Below are 20608 nucleotides of genomic sequence, written 5' to 3' on the forward strand. Positions count from 1 at the left end.
TCATTGTCTCTCTCTGCATGAAGAACTAGCCATTTCATACCTACTAATTTGAACATAATAATTGTGACCTCTCTCTCAACACAACTGCTATAGTTCAACACTGCTTTAACACATGATTCCTAGGTGGCAGTAGTATGCAGCATTGATGCCTATTATACAGAGAGTCAAGAATGTAGCGTGTGAGAGCTACAAAAAATCATGTCAAATGAGGCTTGACATCAGAGTGAAAAACAAAGTTCCAAATTTCAAGCACAACTTGCTTTTGCAGTGGAAAGGGTTAAATATGGAATTTTGAATGGCAGAAGGAAAAGCGTGGGACATTCTGTTTCAGAAGTTATTCAAAGAATGGAAACCCCATGTAGGAAAAAACAGATTGCTACTTACCGTAAAGAAGACATTAAGTTGCAGACAGGCACAATTAAAAGACACTTACAAAGTATTTATCTCAAAGAAGAGAAACCAAATGACTATATGCACACAATAAATATGCCATTTATAATGTGGGTAAATGAGTTATTTGGCAGCAGTTTCTTTGAAGTTATGAACAATGCAAGGAATACCAACCTTGTGGGAACTTTACAGCTTATGTCACACACAAGTTGACTTCAGACCTAGCAGAGAAACTCTGACAAGGGGATTGCTTCTAGTCAGGGATGGGGATCAGAGAACAGACTGAATGGTAATATGGTTTAGGGTGCCACATATCTGACCCTAAAACTGTTATTCCTGGTAGACATTCATTTCAAGAGACGAGATTAATTTATTTACCATCCATTAATACGATCTCAGTCTGTGTAGCAGTACCACAGTGTAGTGTGTAAGGTCATAAATCACTACAGTGGAGATTATCGGTTCTATTCTACTCCAAAGAAAATTGTTTTCTTGCTCTCTTTCTTTACTCTTGCTCTACTTTCACATTTTACAACAGCTGATAATTGCCTTAATGACTTTGGTTACAAATTAGATGACAAAAAACAAAAAAATATACAGTAAAACATGCTCAAATCAGCACATGTATAATTCGGAAATCTGCCCAAACCGTAGAAGTATTTCAGTCCTGACTCATTCAGTGCACTTTTATATGCTGATTTTTTGTACAAAGCGGAATGTGTCTAACATGAAAACGGAAAGTAAATCTTAGAACATACTTAATAATTCATTGTATAATGTGAAAAAGAGCCTATACAGTACTACTGTAATACAGTTCACTAGTTATTCAAGACTCTACAAGGATGTTACTTTTAACACCTCTGTTAAATGGTGCAAAACCAAGAAAAGAGCTCCAGCACAGCACGACACTGCTGGTGTGGACCTAAAACTGCGCTGTTCTGTGCAACAACAAGTAAGTTATGCTCAGTGTTAAGTACAGTACATCAAAGGAAATGGTTCATTCATCAGCACACTGTCGGCTTTCTGGTTTTCTTCATTATTGACACATGCCAGCACATACAGGAACATTGTTGTGCATTTACCAACACTCTGCTGCAATGTGCACAGTGAAAGAGGTGGGTATGACTCCTTTAGACAATGGTTTTACCTGGCAAGGTGATTATTTTCTGCCAGCTTCAGTTGACTAATAGCACTTTAAGAGATACAGTAACATGATGTCGAACAACTGGTATGTGTAGTTAACACTTAACGAAAAGATTAATGTTATTGAGGTGAGTGAGAAAGACTGGGGGGGGGGGGGGGGGGGGAGGAAAAAAAAACCACCTTACCTTTATCTGGACCCATGTTGCAGAGTGAGGCTCTCAAAGTCGCTAAAGAGCACAGGATGGCTGGACAGTCTCAAAGCTAGGCACAACATCGTGTGGAATGAGGTGTGTGGAGAAGTTAAGGATGTGCAGGAAAGTTTTCCAACAGAATGGAAGACAGCACTGTCCACCTTAATTGTGAATTATGACCCGAAAGATGTGTTCAATGCTGATGAAACTAGACTGTTTTATCACGCGCTGCCTTCAAATTTGCTAGCAATTTTAGGAGAAAAGTGCACTGGCGAAAAAATGTCCAAGGGAAGACTCACTATACTGCTGTGTGGAAACATGTTAGGTGAAATGGAGAAGCCACTGGTGATTGGAAAGGTGGCAAAACCACGTTGTTTCAGAAACACAGACGTCAGTAAGCTTCCAGTCACATGGAGAAGCAATGAAAAGATGTGGATGGAGAGTGGTCTTATGGAAGAATGGCTGGACTCTTTCAATACCAAAATAAAAAAAGGAAATCGTCAAGTTCTCCTTTTCCTAGACAATGCAACCTGCCACCCGAAAGTAACATTATCAAATGTGAAATTGGCTTGGTTCCTTCCAGGTTCAACCAGCCTCACACAACCAACGGACCAGGGGGTTGACATTCAAGTATCATCATAGGTGATTACTGCTGCAATCTCTTATTGTTAGCGTTGAAGAAGCTGAAAGTGCATTTGCTCATGTGTGGTCAGTTTCTGTCCTGGATGCAGTAAATTGGATTGGCTCGGCAGTAAAGGAAATAAAACCGGAAACTGTCACCAAGTGCTTCAACAAAGAGGGGTTTGGGGGTCAAGAACAAGACGCTTCTGTGGCCATCAAAGTTCAATAAAATGCAACTACTGAATTAATGAAAATGCGAAACATTCCATGTAGTGCAGATGATTACATTCAAAGTGATGACTTTCTGTCAACTCACTCCACTTTCACTTCTGCAACAGATTTAATAGAAATCCACAATACAGAGGATGATGAAAAAGAAACAAAGGAAGAAGAGGAGGTGTAAAATATGTCCCTATAAAAATTAATGCGCCTGAAGAAGCCATTGTGTGCATAAATGATGTTCCGAAATTTGCAGCGCACAGATTCTCCCAAGTTGTATGTACATACAATAACAAACAAGTTTAGAGTTCATGTAAAAATATAGAAATGCAGTGTTATTTATCAATTAGTGTAATAATCCAGTGTTCTATTGTCCAATATACAGTACTACTGTGCTTGAGTGAAGGTACGTAAATACAGTACATGATTAATTTAAAAAAATTTACTGTACCTTTGTGCATGATACCCGACAAATTTTACTTAACCCAGTGAGTTTTGTGTAATCAGGAAACTTGTCCAATTTAGAAAATTACATTAGTCCCAAGTGATTTGTTTTGAGCAAGTTTTACTGTACAATTGATCTCATATTTCATATACAGCAGGCATGTACAAATTAATTTATTATGTTATGATTAATAATTTTGAGAGTGATAGTCCTTGTAGAAACATTGGTAACAAACAGCTCTCATACAATGATTATAATATAAAGGACACCTTGCCACAGTGGTGTTTAACATGCAAAACAATGTGCAGGGAAAATTTGTCACTAACATTCTGCAAGGCTTTTCATATATTAATTGTGTAGCCACGAACCAGAGTCTAACTGGAATTTACCCTTACTTTCACAAAAGTGAATCCATAACAATGTCAGATTGTTACATTTTCCTTTTTATTTAAAACAGCTCAACATAGGCACAATTTCATCACATCACACTTATCTGGAGCAATTTTCTCTCATATTATCTCTGTAGTACCTGCTAATTGTATTGTGATGAAGCAAGCTGGGATCTCTTTACTTCCCCTCCTGTTTTGCCATCTGCCTCAAATTCATTTTTGCCTAATTACCATTAACATGCACGAGTATAATCTTCATTTCCATGGGCCCCAGTCTTGAGGAATATAGCACCGGGTCTAATTTTGTGCTTAGTTTTGTGTATGTAATTAATTTCCTAAGTTATTTTGACAGTTCCTAGTTAATATCTTTTGCTACAGATCATTATAGGGTGAAATCAGTAATTGTTTCATGGCTTAGATTCTAATGTTGACTTACAAACAAATATAAATTCTGTACTAATTATAAACATTTGGAAGAAGAACTACTACCATTCTTAAAGTATTTATTTGGCTATATTCAAAAACACATTAGCAAAGCCAGCCCTTCACTAATTCCAAAATAATTGCCATGTTCATCAAAAGTATTGTTTGTATAATTATATCTGTTAATTTCATTATTTAAACAAATAATTCAGCGTAACCTTTGTGGTAGAAGGAACTGTTAAAAAAGGAATTTTTCAAGTATTCGGTTAATTGAATGGGTTATGTTTTAAATGTAATTACTGTAACTTAAACATCAAACAATGTATAGTGTCAATGCCTGTTATTGTGAGAATGTATAAAGGACCAATTTTTGGTCCCGAGGCTGATTTTCGTATGTGAAACATGTATTGGTTAGATTAACAACACTGCATCAACTTCGCAGTAAAATAAGTAACACAAATAGGTGGTGTGTTAGAACAATTAATGACAATGTGTGTTTACTTTATTTGAAAAATAGTGTCATGCATATCATATTATTCTGCAAGAACTGAACTGTGTGGTTAGGTTTTTACTGCTCACAGATGTTCAGCAGCAAACTATTGTAGCAGTAGCTGCCTGCAACTTATTAATGAGGCTTATCAACATTTACCAATAATGAACTGGCCATATAATTGTGCAATACTGGAGGGTAGTGAATAATGAGAGTAAAGAACTATGAAACGCAATTATGCAACTGTTCGCTACATCATTTACAGCAGTCAGTGTTGAACTTCCACCCTTCTCCCCCCCCCCCCCCCCCCCCATTTTTCAGCCACTATAACAATGCAGCATGTTGACACCGAAGACTATCAACGAAGAAATAAAGTGTGCAAACATCACAGGATGAGAGTAAAAAAAAGATTTGAAGTCAAGTCTTACAGCAATGCGAGTTGCAGATGACTTCAACATGAATAATATATCTAAAAAATGTATAGAATATTTCATAAAAGTGTGTTTTTTTTTTCAACTAGATATATCACTTTCCCAGTGGATAACTTCCCAAAATGTGAACTCAAGAGCCAATTCCATTCACTACAGGTCTCAGCAGGCAACCTTCTCTAAGCATCTTCGGTAGACTACATAATATTCTGGGTCAGACAGATATTCAGGGCATTAGACTATTGTTAATACAGCTACACATTCTGAAGTGTGATAACAGATTTTTTCAATGCATTCACGCAACACGTCGTGTTGTAGTCCTGTCACTGGTATTTCCTTTTCCTGTTGGGGGTGTGTGTACCTCAACTTGTTTGTGTCGATAGGCCTAATTACTGCCCCACCCCCACACAATTTTCTTAATGGTACTATTTCTCTATACACAACTACCATCCCCTACCCCCCTCTTTTTTCATCTGGTGGGCTTCTGACTCTTACCCTTCTGTCCTTCCAGAACTCTAGTTCATATGTTCTCTTTCTTAGATAAACTAGGATTGACTACATTAAAACACAAAAATATCAAAGCAATAATTACCTCTTCCTTAGCGATTCTCATGTTATCATTAACATTGGAAAAGACCGTTGGCTTAATGAAGTAGCCTTTCCCACCAACAGCATCTCCTCCACATTCAAGTCTAGCTCCTTGTTCCTTTCCTGATTTTATTAAACCAAGTACCTTCTCAAACATATCCTGGTCAATCTGTGAATGATTAAGCATATCAATAAACAAGTATCATGGTCTCACACAGCAGAAGTTTTAAGTAAATAGTTAATGTCACTATTGTTTTCTACTGCAAGTTTGCTGTTTTAGCATGATATATTTAAAGTATTACTTTACCTGCTACATTTCAACAAACACCTAGTTGTTATAATTTTTAATATATCATGAAAGATCTCTGATTACTTTTTATTTAGATAGTAAGTCAAATAAAATGAAGCTTAAGGGAAGCAGAGTAAGCACAGTGCTTATACTAAAATCAATAATCAACCATGAATCTCTCTGCCAGTTAATAGGAGTATTCCATATTTTACTGACCACAGAGTCTGATAGAGGCAATATTCAGTTAACTAATGCTGACCAACCAACTACCTTCACTAATGAGAATGGCAAAAATAAGCATTATTAGTATGGATTTACATATTCTCGGGAATAGTCTTTAAAGAGTTAAAATTCCATTCAGACAACTATGAAAATAGATTTAATGCAGAGAAATTCTGATGTGGAACTATATGACTTCGTCAAAGAACTTTCACGAGTATTGTGAAGAACAAAATATGAATTGTAAAGAAAATTGATATTATAACATCATCATCATCATAATCATTGTCATCATCATCATTATTATTATTATGGTGAATCAGTTTTCGCTGTCACATTTATCAGAAAATTCACCATTTCTTTGTTATAATTCCCTAATAACTTTATGTTGGTGTATTAATTTGTTTTATTGTTAATCAATAAATTTTTCTCTTGTTATTCACTCATAGCATATTTTGACTTCTCCATATGTTCAAAAATTTTCTTTTCAGTAACACTTGCCAACTGTTTTAATTCTGTGTAACATATAACATATTATGCACTATGAACTGCAAGCAGCTGACAAATATGCAAAGGATGGCTTTCTTTATCACAACTGACAGCAACTGCTGAGAAGTATGCGAGGATTATACTCTTATTTTCTGAAGTTCTGTAATGTACTCACTTAATTTTAAAGTCAGTCGTACATATATAAGAACAAACTTTCCATACTTTAGTTGCAGATTATTCTGTTGCAATCGCAAGTGTTCCTTTTGAGCCTTATTACACATTCAATAATTTCCTGTGTTATTAATATTTTTTCTAGGTAAAACTGCATCCAATTCCTCTTCATTTGGGGTAGTCATGATTCCACAGAGTAAAATCAAATAACAGAAAATCCAGGATGGAATAATGACAATATTATGAAAAGGATAGACTGCTACCCACTAAAAGAAGAGATGTTTACTCACAGACAGACCACAAAAAGATTGCGGAATGTGAGAGTTTTCGGCCAAAAAGTCTTTGACCGAAAGCTCGCATATATTATGTGATCAAAAGTATCTGGACACCTGCCTGAAAATGACTTACAAGTTTGTGGCGCCCTCCATTGGTAATGCTGGAATTTAAATATGGTGTTGGCCCACCCTTAGCCTTGATGACAGCTTCCACTCTCACAGACACACATTCAATCAAGTGCTGGAAGGTTTCTCGGGGAATGGCAGCCCATTCTTTGCAGAGTGCTGCACTGAGGAGAGGTATCGATGTCCGTCGGTGAGGCCTGGTGCGAAGTCGAAATTTCAAACCATCCTGAAGGTGTTCTTTAAGATTCATGTCAAGACTCTGTGCAGGCTAGACCATTACAAGGATGTTATTGTAATGTAACCACTCTGACATAGGTCGTGCATTATGAACAGGTGCTCGATCGTGTTGAAAGATGCAATCACCATCCCTGAATTGCTATTCAACAGTGAGAAGCATAAAGGCACTTAAAACATCAATGTAGGCCTGTGCTGTGATAATTCCATGTAAAACAATGGGTGCAAGCCCCCTCCATGAAAAACATGGCCATATCATAACACCACCACCTCCAAATTTTACTGTTGGCACTACACAAGCTGGCAGATGATGTTCACCGGGCATTTGCCATACCCACACCCTGCCATCTGATCGCCACATTGTGTACCATGATTCGTTACTCCACACAACATGTTTGCACTGTTCAGTCGTCTAATGTTTATGCACCTTACATCAAGCGAAGCATTGTTTGGCATTTATCGGCATGATGTGTGGCTTATGAGCAGCCACTCAACCATGAAATCCAGGTTTTCTCACCTCCCACTGAACTGTCATAGTACTCGCAGTGAATCCTGATGCAGTTTGGAATTACTGTGTGAGGATCTGGACAGATGTCTGCCTATTTAGGAGTGTGGAAATCTTGCATACAGATGCATGACACAAGTGACACCCAATCACCTGACCACGTTCGAAGTCAGTGAGTTCTGCAGAGTGCCACATTCTGCTCTCTCACAATGTCTAATGACTACTGAGGTTGCTGATATGGAGTACCTAGCAGTAGGTGGCAGCACAATTCACCTAATATAAAAAACATATGTTTTAGTGGGTGTCCAGATACTTTTGATCATATAGTGTATGTTTAGCAGTCTTTTTGTTGTGCCTGTCTGTGACTCGGCATCCTACCTATACGGTGAGTAGCAATCTGCCCTTTTCATATTCCACAGAATGAATCTAGATAAGAATTCTTAGTATGAAAAGGCAAAAGATTCTAGTTTCTGGAACCCAATCTCATTTTTTAGGAAAAGGTGTCATTGCAGCCATGAGCAGTTGCATTTGGTTTTGGATGGTGGTGGTGGTGGTGATGGTGGTGGTGGTGGTGGTGAGTGTGTGCTAAAGAAAGAGCAGTTGCTTGAAAACTAGTAACATATCTGTGTTTTTATGCCTACCACAATGAAAACAACCAATTATTGATTAAATTATTTAATTGGATAGATAAAAAATCTACTCACTAAGTGGCAGCTGAACACACATAAAAAGAGTGTTGTAATTGGTAATCTTTCGGAGCCAGTGGCTCCTTATTCAGGCAGAAGGGTTGAAGGCGAAGGAAGAAGGGTGAAGGAAAAGGACTGGAGAGGTCTCGGACAAGGGGTAGACTTCAAGAAAGTCACCCAGAACTACGGGTTAGGGGCGACTTACTGTATGGGATGAGAAGGAAAGACTGCTTGTTGGGGACTGCATCGGACAAGATTTGAAAACCTGAAAGCTTAAAGGTGGAAGAGAGGGTAATATGCAGACAGAGATTACTGCTTAAACATCATGCATGAGTTAATAAGAATGAAAAGCTAAGTTCCTTGTATGTAACAGAGGTGGGAAAGGGGTGGTGAAAAATAGATGGGAAAGACAATGAAAGATGTAGGAAACTTGAACAGTGTGAAGCAAAGAGTAGTTACAGTGAAGAAACAACTAATGTCATACAGCAGCTGTTATGTAAACACTGTTCGGCCCTTTACATCGGCATGACTACCACTAAATTATCAATTAGGATGAATGAGCATAGGCAGAGGGTGTATACTGGCAACTCTCAATATCCTGTTGCAGAGCATGCTCTGCAACATGACATTCATGACCTCGGCCCCTATTTCATCACACGCACCATATGGATTCTTCCCCCACACACCAGTTTCTCAGAACTCCACAGGTGGGAACCAGCACAACAACATGTCCTTGGTTTTCGCCAACTAGCTGGCCTTAATTTATGTTAATTTCTACCATCTCGGCATTTCTTCACTGTAACTACTGTTTGCTTCACTCTGTTTTAGTTATCTACATCTCTCATTGTCTTTCCTGTCTATTTTTCAGCCCCTCCCACCTCTGTTACATACAATGCTCTTAGCTTTTAACACTTATTAACTCATGCATGATGTTTAAGCATTAATCTCTGTCTGCATATTACTCTGTCTTCCACCTTTAAGCTCTCAGGTTTTCAAATCTCATTCAATGCAGCCCCCCCTACCCCCAACAATTAGTCTTTCCTTCTCATCCCGTACGGTAGGTCTTACCTCACCCGTGGTTCTGGGTGACCTTCCTGTAGCCTACCCCTTTTCCTAGACCTCTCCAGTCCTTTTCCTTCACCCTTCTTCCTTCCCCTTCAACCCTTTTGCCTTTTTTCCTGAAGGAGGAGCCACTGGCCCCCAAAAACTTGCCAGTTACAACCATTTGTTATTTGTGTATGTTCTGTCACTGCTTGGTGAGTACATTTTTTATCTATCCAATTAAATAATTTTGTCAGTAATTGATTGTTTTCACAGTTATATTTACTAACTTTTTTCATAACCCAATAACCCACAACTACTTCTCTCCTCTCCCCTCCCCTCCCCCCCTTTCATGGAACCCACAGCTCTTTTGTGGTTTGGTGAGCATGGGGCACGCTGTGGCACAACATGCAGCTAAGCATAACATGCTCGATTTCAATAGCTGCTTCATTACCCGAGCCATGGTAGTTATCCTTACAACACATTCTCCACTCCTGTAACTATCCTGACCTCAACTTACAGTAACATACTGTCCCCACATCCTCCACTCAACACGTTCCACCCCCTGTGTCCTGTCATCTCCTCCCCCTTTCTCATCTCCCATCCTCTTTGTTTGCTGTCCTCTGTCAACATACCCACCCATCTTTCCCCACTCCTCTCCTCCTTCCACCCCCCCCCCTCCCAGCCCCACAACCTCCTGATGCTGCACATTTTGGAATTTTAGTCCCTGTACGCTCTGCCAGACAGCATCATCTCCTCCCCCCCCCCCCCCCAACTGTGCACCTACTATCCCTTCCTCTTTCCCATTCCCTCCAGATTGCTGCTTGCATCACACATGATAGTCTAATTCCTGCCTGAGATGCTGGAGTTGGCAGCCATGTGTGCATGAAGCGTGCCTGCTTGTGTTTATGAATGGTGTGTGGTTCTCTTTTGCTGATAAAGGTTGTGGCCAAAATCTTCATGTAAGTCTCTCTTAATTGTGCCTCTCTGAAGCTTAATGTGTCTTTATGGCAAGTAGCAGTCTGTCTTTTCCTTCAGTTTTTTTTTTTTTTTTTTTTTTTTTTTTTTTTTTTTTTTTTTTTTTTTTGGGGGTTTTCGGGCGCACAACTTCAATGGTCATTAGCGCCCTGACTACTCTAAGAATGCACCGCGAGGCACAAGTTGACAACAACAACTAAAAGGGAAAACACAATAAAAGACAGACTGACAGGCATAGGATTAAAAAACATCATCAAATGTCCTTAGCGAGGTTTGTCAAATTGATAAAACAAAGAACACGAGCAGATGCTCGTGGGTCATCCGCTAAAATGGCATCTAAAGTAGTAGGCAGGTTAAGATCGAGGCGCAGTGTTTTAAGATCGGGACAGGACATTAAAATGTGACGAACTGTCAGCAAGTGCCCACATGGGCAGAACGGCGCCGGCGCGGCCGTCAGCAGATGGCGATGGCTGAACCGGCAGTGTCCAATTCTTAATCTTGCTAAAACGACCTCCTCTCGCCGAGAAGGGCGTGAGGAGGACGTCCAAGCCACGGGAAGAGGTTTTAAGGCCCGAAGCTTGTTGTCGGTAAGTGCAGCCCAATCGGCATGCCACAGCGACACAACGCGCCGACAAATGACCCTGCTAAAATCGGACGAAGGGACACAACAAGAAGCTGTCCGAGGCTGGAGGACCGCAGCCTTGGCCGCGGCATCTGCAGCTTCGTTCCCAGGGATACCGACATGGCCAGGAACCCACATAAAGCTAACCGGCGTACCGACGTCCACCAGCTGCTGAAGAGAGCGTTGGATCCGGTGTACGAAAGGGTGAACCGGGTACGGATCACTGAGGCTCTGGATGGCGCTCAGGGAATCTGAGCAGATGACATAAGCAGAATGTCGGTGGCGGCAGATGTACAGAACAGCCTGGTAGAGGGCAAAGAGCTCAGCTGTGAAGACCGAACAATGGCCATGGAGCCGGTATTGGAAACTTTGTGCCCCGACAATAAAGGAACACCCGACCCCGTCATTGGTCTTAGAGCCATCTGTATAAATGAAAGTCATGTTGTTGAACTTCGAACGAAGTTCCAAAAAACGGGAGTGGTAGACCGAACCGGGGGTGACCTCTTTTGGGAGTGAGCTGAGGTCGAGGTGAACGCGGACCTGAGCCTGGAGCCAAGGTGGCGTGCGGCTCTCGCCCACTCGAAAGGTTGCAGGGAGTGAAAAATGAAGGTGTTGAAGGAGGCGACGAAAGCGAACTCCAGGGGGTAGCAAGGCAGAGACATACAACCCGTATTGAAGGTCAAGAGAGTCGTCAAAAAAGGAACGATAAGAAGGATGGTCGGGCATTGACAGTAGCCGACAGGCATACCGACAAAGCAGTATATCGCGCCGGTAGGTGAGTGGCAATTCGCCAGCGTCAGCATGAAGACTCTCTACGGGACTGGTATAAAATGCTCCGATCGCAAGTCGTAAACCCCGATGTTGTATGGAGTTGAGGCGGCGTAAGATGGATGGCCGTGCAGAGGAGTATACGAAGCTCCCATAATCCAGCTTGGAGCGGACGATCGACCGATATAGACGAAGTAGGACGGTTCGATCCGCTCCCCACGACATACCACTGAGAACACGGAGGACATTTAAAGAACGGGTACAACGGGCGGCCAAATATGACACATGTGGAGACCAGCTAAGTTTCCTGTCAAAGGTAAGGCCTAAAAATTTGATTGTCTCCACGAGTGGGAGAGCAACGGGACCGAGTCGTAAGGACGGTGGGAGAAACTCTTTGTAGCGCCAGAAGTTAATACAGACCGTCTTCTCGGCAGAAAAACGGAAGCCATTGGCGACACTCCAGGAGTAAAGACGGTCAAGAGAACGCTGAAGACAGCGCTCCAAGACACGTGGACACTGCGCGCTGCAATAGATGGTAAAATCGTCCACGAAAAGGGAGCCTGATACATCAGCTGGGAGGCAATCCATTATTGGATTGATCGCGATGGCGAAGAGAGCGACGCTCAAAACTGAGCCCTGTGGCACCCCATTCTCCTGGCGAAAGGTGTCAGACAGGACAGAACCCACACGTACCCGAAACTGGCGATCCATTAAAAAGGAACGAATAAAAAGAGGGAGGCGACCGCGAAAGCCCCACGTATGCATGGTGCGGAGAATGCCCGCCCTCCAACAGGTGTCGTAAGCCTTCTCCAAATCAAAGAACACAGCCGCGGTCGGGCGCTTCCGCAAGAAGTTATTCATGATGAAGGTCGACAAGGTAACCAGATGGTCGACAGCAGAGCGGCGCCTTCGAAATCCACATTGTACATTGGTAAGTAGGCGTCGAGACTCGAGCAGCCAAACCAATCGAGAGTTAACCATTCGCTCCATCACTTTACAGACACAGCTGGTAAGCGAGATAGGTCGATAACTGGAAGGCAAGTGCTTGTCCTTCCCCGGCTTAGGAATCGGGACAACAATAGACTCGCGCCAGCATGCGGGAACATGTCCCTCAATCCAGATGCGATTGTATGTACGAAGAAGAAAACCTTTACCCGCAGGAGAAAGGTTCTTCAGCATCTGAATATGAATAGAATCAGGCCCTGGAGCGGAGGACCGTGATCGGCCAAGTGCGGTTTCGAGTTCCCGCATGGTGAATGGGGCATTATAACTTTCACAATTCGAGGAGCGGAAGTCACGTGGCCTAGCCTCCTCGGCCTGTTTGCGGGGGAGGAAGGCAGGGTGGTAATGAACGGAGCTCGAAACCTCGGCGAAAAAGCGGCCGAAGGCATTGGAGACAGCCTCAGGGGCCACAAGGACTTCATTCGCGACCTTCAAGCCAGAAATTGGGGAGTGGACCTTAGTGCCAGATAGCCGGCGCAGGCTACCCCAGACAACAGAAGAAGGAGTAGAACTGTTGAAGGTGCTGGTGAAAGCAGCCCAGCTGGCTTTCTTGCTTTCTTTAATAATACGACGACACTGAGCACGTAATCGTTTATAATTAATACAATTCGCCACTGTAGGGTGGCGTTGAAAGGTGCGTAAAGCACGTCGACGAGCACGTATAGCGTCCCTACATGCTGCGGTCCACCAGGGGACCGGTACGCGACGTGGAGAAGAGGTAGGGTGAGGGATGGAATATTCAGCAGCAGCGAGAATGACTTCCGTGAGGTGTGCGACCTGACGATCGCAGCTTGTGAAGGTTTGATCCTGAAAGGTTGCCCTGGAAGAGAAGAGCCCCCAGTCTGCCTTGGAGATGGTCCAACGAGAGGAGCACGGAGAGGGAGTATGCTGCAGGAGATGGATAATACACGGGAAGTGGTCGCTCGAATATGTATCAGCAAGGGCATACCACTCAAACCGGCGTGCAAGTTGGGGAGTACATATAGAGAGGTCTAAATGGGAATAGGTATGAGATGTGTCCGAAAGAAAAGTAGGGGCGCCAGTATTGAGGCAGACAAGATTGAGCTGGTTGAAAAGGTCTGCTAACAAGGAGCCCCTCGGGCAGGATGCTGGAGAGCCCCAAAGAGGATGGTGGGCATTGAAGTCTCCAGTTAACAAAAATGGTGCAGGTAGCTGAGCAACAAGTTGCGTCATGTCTGCCCTGGTAACGGCAGATGACGATGGAGCGTAAACGGTACAAAAGGAAAACGTAAAAGTGGGGAGAGTAATGCGGATGGCAACTGCCTGCAGGCCGGTGTGCAACGTGATGGGATCGTAGTAAATATCATCCCGGACCAGCAACATAACCCCTCCATGAGCTGGGATACCTACCACAGGGGGTAGGTCAAAACGCACAGAGGTGTAGTGTGCCAAGGCAATTTGATCGCATGGGCGTAGCTTCGTTTCCTGGAGGGCGACGACGAGCGGACGATGCGAGCGGAGCAGCAACTTCAAGTCCTCTCGGTTGGAGCGAACGCTGCGAATATTCCAGTTAATAAGTGCCATCGGAAGAAAAGGAAGATGAGAGAAGGGGTCACCTCGAAGGCCGCTGAGGGCCTGGCTTCGAGCGAGCACTGCCGCCGCTATCAGTAGGCGGACAGTCATCGTCCATTGGTTCTATAGGTTCATCGGCCATCTTGGGAAGATGGCCGGGAGGGGGAGCTTCCTCCGCCGGTGAACGGCCAGATGTTCGGCTACCAGCGGTGTGGCCAGGCGAAAGGGATGACGGCCTGGGGCGGCAACCGCTGGGTGGCGCAGGAGAAGAAATGCGCCGTGGCGGAGAAGGAGAACTGTGCTTCCTATTAGCCTTCTTGGATGGTCGTTTGGTGGAAGTACCGGACGAAGGCTGGGAGGTCGAGGTACGTAGGAAGTCTGCACGGGACGGTTCCTTCTTGAAGGCCCGTGCATCTGACTTCTGGGTCTTCGTCTTAGCAGAAGCTGATGAAGGGGCTGGTGTCTGTGGGGTGATGGGACGAAGAGGAGACGTCGACCGCGCGATCTTAGCACTGGCCGAACGGACGACCGTGGTGCTGAAGGTCAGATCGCATGTCTGGGTTGCTACCTCCCGGGTAGTCCGAGGAGAGGCGAGGACAGTGCTGTATTTCCCCGCTGGGAGCAGCGTGGGCTTCCTACTAGCCAATAGCTTGCGAGCAGCCGAGGTGGACACTTTCTCTTTGACTCGAATTTCCTGGATACAGCGTTCTTCCTTATAGACAGGACAGTCGCGGGAGGATGCGGCATGGTCACCCTGACAGTTCACACAACGAGGAGACGGAGGTGGACAGTCACCCTCATGGGCATCCCTGCCACAAGTGACACATTTAGCCGCATTGGAACAAGACTGTCGAGTGTGATTGAAACGCTGACACTGGTAGCAGCGCGTAGGTGTCGGGACATAGGGGCGAACAGAAATAACCTCGTAGCCCGCCTTGATGCGCGATGGCAGCTTAACACTATCGAAGGTTAAGAAAAGTGTCCGGGTCGGTACAAGGTCATTGTTGACCTTTTTCATGACCCGATGGACAGCCGTCACGCCCTGCTCAGCGAGGAAAGATTGAAGCTCCTCGTCAGTCAATCCGTCGAGAGAGCTACTATAGACTACACCACGAGACGAATTCAAAGTGCGGTGGGCCTCCACCCGGACAGGGAACGTGTACAAGAGTGTGGCCCGAAGCAGTTTTTGTGCCTGAAAGGCACTCTCAGTTTCTAGTAATAAGGTACCGTTACGCAACCTGGTACAAGATTTGACAGATCCGGCTATGGCATCTACGCCCTTCTGGATAACGAAAGGGTTGACAGAGGAAAAATCCTTTCCGTCCTCAGATCGAGAAACTACGAGGAACTGTGGGGCAGGCGGTAGTATTTTTGTCACTGTTGGCTGGTCACGTTTCCGTTTGTGGGTCGAAGTCGAAAGCGATGGAGTAGAATCCATTGCGGAGGAATCCCCCATGATTGCCAGCGTCTCCGATGGCGCGCTCCTCCCTTGTGGGGACCCTCTCAGAGGGCACTCCCGCCTTAGGTGAATGTTTACACCTCAGGTCACACCTCCCGAGAAACAGACGGAGGGACCAATCGGCATGGTCAGAAGGTATCAGCTCAGGCAATCACCCCTCCCCGGGCCTGGCCTTTACCAGGGGGTACGCGCGTGCCTTACATGTCTACCCAGGGCGGGGACTTACGCGTTACCCCGTCACCGGCTACGCGTGCGAACGCGTGGGTCGGCCTTCAGACACGCACAGGGAGGAAGGAAGAAGAGGAAAAAGAAGAGAGAGGGAGAAAGAGGACAGACTGTCTCAAACGCCGAGGCGGAGACCAGAGAAGGCAAGGAGAAGAAGGCAATGAGAAAGCAAGGAGAAGGAGGCAAGGAGAAGGCAAGGAGAAGAAGGCAATGAGAAGGCAAGGAGAAAAAGGCAATGAGAAGGCAAGGAGGAGTCAAGGGAAAGAGTAAGGAAGACAGTGAAGTGGAGAAGAGCAAAGAAAGGAACCAACAAAAGGAAGGAAGAAACGAGAAGTGAAAAACCAAAAAGACCACGATTATAGGTCGTGAAACCGTCCGTCTCCGGACGCAGGCGCTAACTACCCCCGTGAGGGGGATGGACTCCTTTTAGTCGCCTCTTACGACAGGCAGGAATACCTCGGGCCTATTCTAATCCCCGGACCCGCAGGGGGGTTTTCCTTCAGTGCTGATATCCACTTTTGAAAGTATTACTGAGCCCACTGCATCATGATATTCATACATACACAATTGTGAAATGGATGTTTATAGTTCTACATTTACATTTCTATAAAACACTAACAAACAAAACAAGAATCAACAATAGTTTGCATCCAGTAAGTCTACATCATCTAGAGCTTCATTTAGGAGTTGCTAATACAACACAAAAGTACTGTTTCCAATAGGTCTCACAGCTTACCTGAGGCCCCTGCTCGGTGCCATCACTGAAAGGATCCCCCACTTTTCGTGCTACAGCTTTAGCTGTTGCTTTTTTAACAAATTCACTATACACGTCCTCTTGTACAAAAGTTCTTGATCCAGCACAGCAGTTCTGACCATGGTTGGCGAATATGGCAGTGTGAGCAATCTCAACAGCTTCATCAACTGCAATGAAGTAGGTATTAAAAATGTTATGTACAATATTGCTTATGACTATTACACAGTTTATTTTGCCACACAGTTCAAAAATATAGATTCCAAGTAGAAGGTAACTATGTTAGATATCCTACACAATTAATTACAAAAATAATTCTGTGAAGTAAATATCTACTTAAAATATTTAATCTTCAGAGGGACTTTGAAGAATCAAGTTAGAATGTTTTCTTCAAGATGATGATGAAAGCACATATTAACCAAATGCTCCAACCTCTCTACTTTATTTTCTTCCCACTCATTAAATGATTGGAATGCAGTTACATACAAAGTAGTTATTTATTGTAATTATGAGAAGTCATAAATGTAGTGCCTTGCCAACACCAACTTCCTAATTCTCACTTAAGTCAAATATGAAAATGGAAAATCTTACTGTATAATCTAATTTAAATGGATACATAAAAAGTCTACTCATCACGCAGTGGCAGGGCAGACACACAATAGAAGATTGTAATTAGGCATGCTTTCAGAGCCAGTGGCTGCTTCTTCAGGCCGAAGGGTTAAAGGGGAAGGAAGAGGGGTGAAGGAAAAAGGCTGGAGAGATCTAAGAAAAGGGGTAGATTTTGAGAAAGTCACCCAGAACCATGCGTCAGTGGAGACTTATCAGACAGGATAAGAAAGAAACACTGTTCTCATCTCGTTCTGTAAGTCTCCCCTAATCTGCGGTCCTGGGTAACTCTCAAAATCTACCCCTTTTTCCTACATGTCTCCAGTCCTTTTCCTTCACCCCTCTTCCTTCCCCTTAAACCCTTCTGCTTCAATAACGAGCCACTGGCTCCAAAATCTTAGCTAATTATAGCCTTCTTTTGTGTGTGTGTCCTGCTGCCACTTTGTGAGTAGATTTTTTATCCATCCAATTAAATTATGTTGTCAAAAATTGATTGTTTTCATTCTTACTGAGTAATTTGGCACATAACATACCAGCCATCTCAGTCCTTCAAAAACAGACTTCAGTCTTAAATAAAGTCACCAATCAAATGAAGATTCACCAAGAACATTTTAAAAAGTAAACATAAGCTCTCAATCTGAATCAAAGCTTTGCGAGTTGCTATTGCATTAATTTTAATTTTCCATCTGTGTATACCATGTATTCCTTTAATTTATTGTTTTGCTGTCACCCTCTCAACATAGCTCTCCCTCCTCCATTGGGCCAATAGACACTTATGAAATGTAGGCTCATATTTCCTAAAATGATGTATTTTTAATGATTACCATTTCCTTACTTATATTTTACGAGAACTATAACATGCAGTATAAGTTATTTGCTGATCAGATGCTATATTTCTATTATTTCCATGTGAATTGTTTCTTCAATCACAAATGTAAAGCTCTACTAACCATCAGCATCAGAAAGCACTACTAGCGGGCTCTTTCCACCAAGTTCCAGAGATACTCTTTTCAAGTTGGACTTCGCTGATGCCTCCATGATCAAATGACCAACCTAAAAGTCAAAAAATGAAAAATGTTATATTTAAATCTAACTATTTGTACTAAAACAGTCTTTCAGAAATGACACATTTACAGTCCAATAATAGCACGAAACAACACACTTCTACAAGCAACTAAAAATATTTAGACTGTTTAAAAAATGGTTCAAATGGCTCTGAGCACTATGGGACTCAACTGCTGTCGTCATTAGTCCCCTAGAACTTAGAACTACTTAAACCTAACTAACCTAAGGACATCACACACATCCATGCCCGAGGCAGGATTCGAACCTGCGACCGTAGCAGTCGCACGGTTCCGGACTGCGCGCCTAGAACCGCGAGACCACTGCGGCCGGCACAGACTGTTTATGAAATAAATTATCTGTATAATGACAGAGTTAATTTTAATGGTTAATCCTACATAATTATAAGTAGCCATAATTCTTTCATGCTGAAACTGTTTAGACAGTACAAAAATTAACTGCACAGAAAAGAATACACCGTAACCTAATAGGAACACACAACATGATATGTCTGTTAGGTAACAGCTGATATTCAAAGAAAAGAAATGTGTGTATACACACACACACACACACACACACACACACACACACTAGCGTTCAGAGCATGTATGTTCTATGACTAGTAACAAGCACAAATTATTTGAAGAGATGAGACTTCATAATTTCTGGACATACAAGGACATGCTAAACTTTCAGGAAAAGACAAGACAAGAATTAAAATTGGAATGTCAACAACATATATTTGGAATGCTGTCTCATGGAAAGGGAGACAGAGAGCATTCAACACATAAAAAAAAAACTGGAAAGAGATAATGGTTTGGGATATTTGGGTGGGATAGAAGAGAGTGAAAAGGTACAATACACACTCAAATAAAACAACTGTGGAGAGTAGCAAAGCTAATAACGGTATGATGGCAAGAAAGGGGAATGGTTTAAGTGAAGCCTGGAGGAAAGACAAGAAGAAACATTAGGGTTTAACAATGATGCAGAAAAAGATAGATTGCTGCTTACCATAAAGAAGACACTGAGTTGCAGACAGGCACAATTAAAAAGACACATACACAAAGCTTTCCACCGAAGCCTTCATCAGCAAAACAGAAACAGTGAAAGACACGCCATTCATACATACAAGCAAGCACAGATCACGCACACATGACTGTCAACTCCAACACCTCAGTCTGAATTTAACTGTCATGTGGGATGGCAGCAGCAATCTGGAGGGCGTGGGGAAGGTGAAGGGATGGTAGTGTATCAGTGGGTGACAGAGGAACGCTGTTCGGTGGAGTGTGCAGGGACTAGAATGGCAACAGGTGCTGCATCAGGAGGTTGTGAGCAGGGAGGTGGGGAAAAAAAGGAGAGGAGCAGGGAAAGATGGGCAGGTGCAGGCTGGAAGACGACTGTGAGGAGGAGATGATAGAAAAGAGGGGGTGGAAACTGTTGGGTGGAGGGTGTGGGGATAGTATGTTACCATAGGTTGATGCCAGGATAATTACAGGAGCACAGATGTGTTGTAAGGATAACTCCAATTTGCACAGTTCAAAACAGCTGGTGATGGAGAGGAGGATTCAGATGGCTCGGGAAGTGGAAGCAGCCATGGAAATCAAGCATGTTATGCTCAGCTGCTAGTTGTGTCACAGGTTTGGTGCTGGCCATTCATTCTTGTGGACAGCTGGTTGGTTATCATACCAATACAAAAAGTTGTGCAATAAGTACAGCAGAGCCAGTAAATGACATGGCTGCTTTCACAGGTGGTCCCACTCCTGATGGGGTGGAATCTGAGATAGGACTGGAATAGGATGTGCTGGGTGGTTGGAATGGGCAGCTTTGCACCTCTGTCTTCCACAGGGATGTGGTCCTTCTGGCAAGGGGTTGGGATTGGGAGTGGCATAGGGATAGACTAGGATTTTGTAGAGGTGGTGTGGGCGACAGACCACCACTTTAGTAGGGGTGGGAAGGATGTTGGTTAGGATGTCCCTCTTTGCAGAGCATGATGATAGGTAATTAAAGCCCTGGTGAAGGACGTGGTTCAGTTGTTCCAGTCCAGGGTCGTTCTGGGCGAAAAAGAAGGCACTCCTCTGCGGCTAGTTTATGGTGGTGGTGGGAAGATTGGGGGTGTGAGAGGAAATGAAATGGGAGATCTGTTTGCAGACTAGGTCTGGGGGATAGTGATTCCCTTTGAAGGCATTGATGAGACTATCAGCATACTGAGGAATCATGTTCTTATCATTGCAAATACACCA

At 43.4% G+C, this 20608-nt stretch overlaps 1 protein-coding gene across 1 annotated transcript in view; it reads right to left on the reverse strand.

The window, feature by feature from the left end:
- Window positions 1-20608, reverse strand: part of LOC126243231 (aldehyde dehydrogenase, mitochondrial) — a 141732-nt gene that overhangs the window by 5996 nt on the left and 115128 nt on the right. Inside the window, exons 7-9 of the mRNA XM_049948148.1 lie at window positions 18257-18359; window positions 16686-16870; window positions 5332-5496 (exon numbers count right to left, since the gene is read on the reverse strand). Of these exons, the coding sequence (XP_049804105.1) occupies window positions 5332-5496; window positions 16686-16870; window positions 18257-18359 (453 nt within the window). The remainder of the gene's footprint in view (window positions 1-5331; window positions 5497-16685; window positions 16871-18256; window positions 18360-20608) is intronic.

Source organism: Schistocerca nitens, chromosome 1 (genome assembly GCF_023898315.1).
Source record: "Schistocerca nitens isolate TAMUIC-IGC-003100 chromosome 1, iqSchNite1.1, whole genome shotgun sequence".
NCBI lineage: Eukaryota > Metazoa > Arthropoda > Insecta > Orthoptera > Acrididae > Schistocerca > Schistocerca nitens.